At 52.9% G+C, this 7354-nt stretch overlaps 1 protein-coding gene across 1 annotated transcript in view; it reads right to left on the minus strand.

Annotated features, from left to right (window-relative positions):
* The window catches only part of HLCS (holocarboxylase synthetase (biotin-(proprionyl-CoA-carboxylase (ATP-hydrolysing)) ligase)), a 143621-nt gene that overhangs the window by 133253 nt on the left and 3014 nt on the right, over nucleotides 1–7354 (minus strand). Inside the window, exon 3 of the mRNA XM_012730896.1 lies at nucleotides 3384–3521. Coding sequence (XP_012586350.1) covers nucleotides 3384–3521 — 138 coding nt within the window. The remainder of the gene's footprint in view (nucleotides 1–3383; nucleotides 3522–7354) is intronic.

Consider the following 7354-nt stretch of genomic DNA (forward strand, 5'->3'; position numbering starts at 1 on the left):
TTAATCAGAAATAACAGAAGCTCGGACCTTCCCTGGTGGCGCAGCAGGTTAAAGCACAGCTCTGTAAGCTGGCCGAAGCCTCTTCAGTATGAGTTCGATCCCCACCCCAGAGGTGACCCACAGGGCGCGGCACACCTCTCCTGTCTCCCAGCTGCTCCCCTCAGCAGTGTGCTTGGTCAGTCTGCCTGTTCTGCTCCCCACTCTGTCTCTGGTGAATCTTCTCACTGCCCCTGCACCTCTGGCCTGCACCCCAGTTCTGAATGCAGAAATAAATAAATCTTTAAAAAAATAGCAGCGTCTCCCCCAGGCTCCCTGGTGCGTTCTCGGCCGCCACCAGTAAGCCACCAAACCGGCGGCATCCCCTGGGGGCCTGGCATCTGTCCGGCTCACGGTGCCTCCCACCGGTACAGGCCACGGCTAGCTTCTCGTCCCCCCGGGTCTGCTTGCCTCTGACCCACTCCCCAGTCTGTCTACCTGGTCTTCCTACAGCACATTTTACTTTAAAAAGTATTAGCCTACTGTCCAAACCCCTCACTAGCACCGACCGGCCTTTGTGACTGGAGCATTATGCGTGTAGGTTGCTCTAGTCAAGAATATTCACTTCTGCCACAGAGGAAACAGGAAGAACACAGTGCGGATGAAACACTTACAACATGAAGTGGCTTGCAAGATATACTGCAGACAGACGAAATAGTGTCACAGGCCTGTAGAGTGCTACCCTCAGCTCAGGCATGGGGGCCTAAATACAAGCAAGACACAAATCGTGCGGGCGCCGGAACAACACTCACCCCCACTGGTGCCGCGTAGATTCTGCCTAGAAACCCCGGCTGCTGCGTGCCAGTCACTGGTCAGCCACAGCTGCTCCGTGCGACTGCGCCCCAAAGGAGCAAGCGCCTGCCGGCATGGGCCCCCCATTACTGAGCCCCAGCTGAACCTCAGCTCTGGTCCCTGGAACTCCCTTGGCAGGGAAGGCCAGACCCAGCACGCGGCACAGAAACTGGGCTCGTGAACACTGCTGACCCGGGGCGCGGGGTGGGGCGGTCCCCTCCTCCAAGGGGACGCCCACCTCTCCACCCAGCGCTCCCCACTTGTGCTCCTGCTGCCTGTTGTGAACTGATTTAACCGACGCCACAATCTGAGCACCTGAAGTTGTCCTTGGCAGTCCGTGTGGCCCAAGGTGATTTCTCACACCACCCGCCAGCCTCCTCCCCCGCCTTATCCTAAGCCACTTCCATGAAAGTAAATCCTGACCACACTGACCCTGGAGCTGCCCAGTGCACATCCTCTGAGTGTATGTGCACATCCAGTCCCTTCACACAATGTTTTGGTTTTGTCAGATGTATTTATTTATGCACACAGAACTGGGGTACAGGCCAGAGGTGTGGAGCGGAGAGGATTCGCCAGAGACAGAGTGGGGAGCAGCACAGGCAGATCTACTCAAACACATTGTTAAGGGGAGCAGAGAGGAGACAAGAGAGGTCTTCTGCGCCCTGCAGGTCATTCCCTGGCCAGATCAAACTGGTGCTACAGTGGCCAGGCCAGCTTCACAGTGCTGTCTTTAACCCCCGCACCACCAGGGTGGCCCTCACACAACTCTTTTAAAAGCTCAGACACCACCCCCTCAGCAAGGTCTGCCCTCCTCGCCCATCTCAGTAACTCCCCCCGTCCCTAGCCAGAAGCCGTCTCTGAACCCATCTTACAGCTCCAAATGATACAACTCTAACCCCAACACACGATAGGGCCTAGAACGGGCACTCAGCAAACCCGGGGCGCATGGACGTGGAACTGCAAGCCGTGAAGGGGAACAGGAACAATATTCTGCAGCAAAAAAAATGGGAGATCTCGGATGGCTCTCGTTTGTGTTCACCCTGTAGATCCCCAACAACAAAGAATGAGATCTTAGGAATTCAGGGGGATCCTACTGAGATGGGTGAGGTGGGCAGGGAGGGCAGGAAGTGCTCAGGGAGACGCTACCTGAGCCTTTGAAAGAGTTGGGTGAGGGCCTTCCTGGTGGTGCTGTGGAGCTGTCCGCAGCCACTGCAGCAGAGTTTGATCCCCAGGTAGGGGGCTGACTTATTTAAGTGACGAGCAGATCCCCCCAAAAAGCAAAACCCCATCAAGCAATCAATGTTACTATGAACGGCAGACTAAGTAAGAAGATGGTGAGTCAAGAGGTCAGCACTTCTGAAGACCAACTTCTGAAACAGAGCTTGGTGTAAGAGCCAGGATGGCCAAAAACAAAAGCTGCTTTGGAGATCTCCAGCTCTATGGCAAAACGCCCAGACTCCCTGGTCCTGAGTAAAATGAGCTCACCGGATAGTATCAGTCTTCTGGTGAGGGGGCATTTTTCTACTGCAGAAAATTGAGACGTCACCACCATATTACGTCTTAGAGACCTTAGAAAGTTAGTGCAGGGAGGTAACTTGATCAAGGAGACTGTGCCCCGGGAGCTGGTCTCGGGCTCTGAGGTTCAGCTGGTCTTCAGCAGAACTCCAGGCTCGCGCTCGGCTCACCGCTCAGCGGCAGCTGCGGAAGAATCTGGAGTAGCTGTGTGATGCCTGATGCTTCTGGATCACAATCTTTAATAGGAAGCTGGCGGTCCCCTAGCTCTCCCTTCTCCCCCGATGGCTGGAGGGGTGAGCTGGACAGTGGTGGCAGGTGGAAGGTGTGGAGGTGGTCAGCTTTCTGGACAGCAGCCTGGGTGACTCAGACTGAAAGCCTTTGAGCTTAAAGCACCTGGGCGCAGCTTATATAGGTTGAGGGGCGTGGCTAGGTCTGCTTTATGCAAATGAGGCTTTCTATAAAGGCACTTCTGATTGGTAGAAAGTTTATCAAGCTGTGATTGGTCAACAGTCAATCCTAGGTGTGGCCTGCTGATGGGTTTCATTTCTGCTGAGCTGTAGACTCCTTCACCCAGCCCCCACACATTTGGGGGTGCCAGCTACCTCACCCTCAACAGCCTCCTGGTTCTGGTTGACTCCAGACGGGCAGACTCAGGATGGGCCTATGTTCATCTCTGCTCTTTATTTTATTTATTCACTGGTTTTGTGTCCAGAAAAATAATTCTAGCCAGACCGCCTTGGTGGCGCAGCAGGTTAAAGCTCAGCGCTATGAAGCTGCCGCAGCCACAGCAGCACAAGTTCGATTCCCAGCCAGGGAGTGACCCACATGGCACAGCAGACCTCTCCTGTCACCCGCTGCTCCCCTCAGCAGTGGATTTCAGTCAATCTGCCTGTTCTGCTCCCCACTGTGTCTCTGGTGAATCCTCTCACCAGCCCCCAACCACACCTCTGACCTATACCCCAGTTCTGTATGCATAAATAAATAAATCTTTAAAAAAACAAACTGGGGCCAAGAGAGTCACAGGCACATCATTTACTCACTGTCTCTGAAGAGGAAGGTGGTCCGTGCAAATGCTCGTCGGGCGCCCAGGTGCTCTCCGTCACAAACGCAATGTGCTCTGCTTCAAGTATGAGAGGAGAAACAAGGAATAGAGTCCACTTGTTCAAGTCATCGATGGACTGCATGGAGGGACAGAAGCAGAAAATAAAAAAGATTAACTCCACTTCAGGCCACCTCTGGCACACCTACCACGTGTCTGTGGTCCAGATAGGTTGTCCCCTGTGGCACATTAACCCGTTTCTTGGTGACAAGGCTTTTGCACCAGCGGAAGCGCCTCTGTGACTCACGGTAGCTGAACATCTTCACGTACTTGTCATGAGATACCCCATTCTGCAGGAGGACGGATGCGCTCCCCGTCCATCCTGCTGTTTCACCCACAGGGGCTTTCCAAATTACAGCGGGAGCACATTTACAGACGGGAGGCTCCAAGTGCACCCCATTCTTCTCGGAGCCCTAAGAGAGGTTCTGTCTTCACCTGCAGCCACGACAGCTACAGGTGGGCTAGTGGATTTGATGCTGGGTGTGGATCTCTGCTCTTCTTCCCCAGACGGGTAAATGAGAGTGTAACAGGGTGGTCCCTAGGAAAAGGGGAAGTTTCAGGTTCTCTGCCCCACCCAGGAGGGTGGAGCTGAGCAGAGAAAAAGGAGAAGGAAAGAAGGAAGCAGGAAGGAGAGCCAGAAGACCTAAGGAAGCCACCTGGAGCAGCAAGCCTGTGATGAAGAAACCGGGCTTGTTTCCTGACCCTGGACTGGTTAAGGCAGATGTGGGTGAGAGACCTGTAGGGAGGTGACCATGGCAGTGTTTATATTGATTTTGCACTTTTCCTCCCAGATTTGTCTGGCCATTTGTGACCCTTTTCCATGGTTCCCGGCCAGAAGGTGCTTTAGTCTTGTGGGGGCTTTCAGGCCTTGCTCTGGACTAACCCCTTTTGGGTGGACTTTTGCCCACGAGGGGATGGGTCACTTCAGGTGTTTGATTTAGAAGCTATATTCTTTGTGTTCCGTATTGTATATTCACTGTATTAAAGTCCCTTTACATTAAAGTTGTATATGTTTTATCGTGACTCGGCAGATGGCAGAACCCACTTAGAGCAGACAGGTTTGGGGCTTCAGGGGCTTCCCTCTCCCCCTGTCCTGTAACAGACTTGGGGAGCCCTGTAACAGATTTGGAGAGCCCTGTAACAAGAGCAGGGACCTTGCTAAAAGGACTATAAGTTGTTTTTCTCCCTTACACAGCTGTTAATTTTGGTTCTCATAACAATGTTGCTTCTCAGTTCAAGTCTCTTTTACTGGGAAGATCAAAGAGTGTGATCACCCAGTACTGAATAGAGGTTTACTAATATATGTAGACCTAAGTAATAAATGAAAATTTGATATAGGTATGGGTGAACTGGTAGTGGGAAGCCCATGGGGATTACAACTGAGATGAAAAAAATGCACAAAATGAACAATGATGTAAAAAATATATAAGAAGAAAAGAAAAAGAAATGAAAATTTGGGGGAGAAAACTCTCTCCAGGGGTAAGCATGATTATCAAGACAAAAGTTGAAAACAAGGAACCGATTTTTTAAATTTACTCAATTATAAAAAAAACATATATTAAGCAAAAGGCTTAAAAGTGTTCAGTTTATAGACATTATCTTTTGTTATACCTCCCAGTTCTTGCAGGACCTGCATAGATAAACCTTCAGTATTTCTGCATCTGGTTTTAAATGTAGGAAGCAGGAAGTCCACAAACATACGTTACTCTCACCAGGTGATGGAGGCTGAGAGCAGAAAATTTAGGATGGGAGCTCTCCCAAGGACAAACACCAGAGGCGGCCAATCAATGAATCTTAAACTACAGGCACCACAGAGGTTTCAGGAATCTCAGGTGGGTCAGAAAAGATTATCAGGCAGAGATGGGGACTAAGAGGAGACCAACCCAACCTGATCCAAGGTGATAAATTCCTCAGTAACTTGGGCCCTCCCTGGTGGTGCAACAGATTAGAGTACAGCATTAGAGTATGATGCTGCCCCACCACTGCAACATGAGCTTGATTCCTGGCCAGGGAGGTGACCCACAGGGCGCGGGAGGCCTCTCCTGGCCCACTCGCTGCTCCCCTCAGCAGTGTGTTTCAGTAGATCTGCAGGTTCTGCTCCCTATTGTGTCTCTAGTGGATTCATATCTCCCCCCCGCCCCCACCCCGCGCCTCTGGCCTGCACCCCAGTTCTTGTATGCATAAATAATTTTTATAATTCCTCAGTAACTTCATCAAAGAGCACCATATGAGAACATCCCTTGCTTTGCAAAACCAGCTCATGGCCCCTGTGTCCCCCCAGGCGTCTTCCCGTCTTCCCCTGCCCTTCTTCCCTTTCCTCAGCAAACCGAGCATGCTGAAGGGGAGAGCCTGCTGAATTCTTTCTCAGATGGCCCAAGAGCCCCATACTCCCAACCCCATCACCTAAGCCCAACACAGGTAGACTGACAATAAGGGATTACCCCAACCAAGTCACCAGCCCAAAACTTGATCTTTCAGTTTTTTACATAATAGGAGTTAACTAAACTGTCAAACTTTCAACAGTAAAGTCTGTTCTGAGCTAAACAGACTGAATTCCTGGGGAAAGGGGTAAGAGGGCTGGAAATGTGAGGTGTGATGTAAGTCTATGGGAGCACGAAGTGGACTGGTTCCACTGAGGCTGGGAGACCAGGAACAGCGCCGAAGGTCAGTCGTGGCTACGGGAGGCCAGGGGGAGGCAGAGCCCAGGTGCAGAGAGAAGGCACAGCAAGCCCGGGGCAGCTGAAGACGGGCACAGACTCAGGCTGCAGGTGTGGGCCAGGACCACAGAGCATCCCTTAAAGCACCACAGCCAGCAGACGGCCACAATCATGGAGATATCCAAAGAAAAGGGAAGACATTCTGAATGTTCGATCTGAATGTTCGAAATTGCGACTGAAGCTGAAGCTCAGAAGTTACGTAGGTAAATTAAACCAGTTTGGAAACCACTCACACAGAAAACTCCACCCCTCAACTTTGTCTCTTTTGTTGTCTTTCTCAAACCCAAGCCGGGTTCCAGACAGAATTAAGCTCGAAGACCGGCAGGGAGCACGAGGAGTGAGCACCACCCCCACCCCCACCGGCCGGAGGTGGTACCAGACTCCTCCCGGAACAGCCAGGAAAATGAGATAAAGATGCTAACTCCTGCCCAGGCTTAAGGTTTTACATACAGAGAACGCCTCATTTTAATGCTAAAAGGCAGCCACCTCTCCAAAAGAATAAAGAAAGCGCAAATAACCAAATGAAAGCGAAGCACTCCTTAAGTAGTGAAACCACTGACTTGGCAGTGAAAACGTGCAAGTTCTTTCCAGGTGCTGAATGAATGCATCGTTTCCTTTCAGAGAGGGCGCGGGGATTTTGCAGCCCTCAGCAGAGGGGGACGGCCCAAGTCACATGGGGGCTGGCAGCGGCTGGACCCCAGTGCCGCACTCGCCGCGCAGCAATGACGGTGCGCCCACCCAGGTGGAAACGATGCAAGGCAACAGCGGGACAAGAAGCGAGGGGAGAGGGGGTGCCCTGGCGGGTAAATGATGCCATGGACGGAAAGGTGGACAGGGCCTGTGTCGTCACCCCGGGGAGGTGTGACAGAAAGCAGATTGTCTTGGATGGAACTCGGGTGCCACCCAACTGCTGTCCACGAGGCAGAAGAGAACGCCCGCGGCGGGGCCCAGGTGGGAGCTGCGCCCGGTGTCCAGGCGCCCATGGCCCGGGCTCGGGCACTGGCGCAGGGCCGACTTTACCGACCCATTCCCTGGGGCCCACGCGTTCGCGCCGCAAGCCCGGGGGTGGGGGTGCGGTCAGCTGCCGTCCCGGTCCCGGACTTCCAGCTCCCTTCCCCGGGTCCCCCCGAGCACCGCGCGCGCAGGCGCGCCAGGCTCCCGGGGTTCCGGAGGCCCTCGGGGGACCCGGAGACCG

Source organism: Condylura cristata, unplaced genomic scaffold, assembly GCF_000260355.1.
Source record: "Condylura cristata isolate star-nosed mole 26May11 unplaced genomic scaffold, ConCri1.0 scaffold00003, whole genome shotgun sequence".
Lineage (NCBI taxonomy): Eukaryota > Metazoa > Chordata > Mammalia > Eulipotyphla > Talpidae > Condylura > Condylura cristata.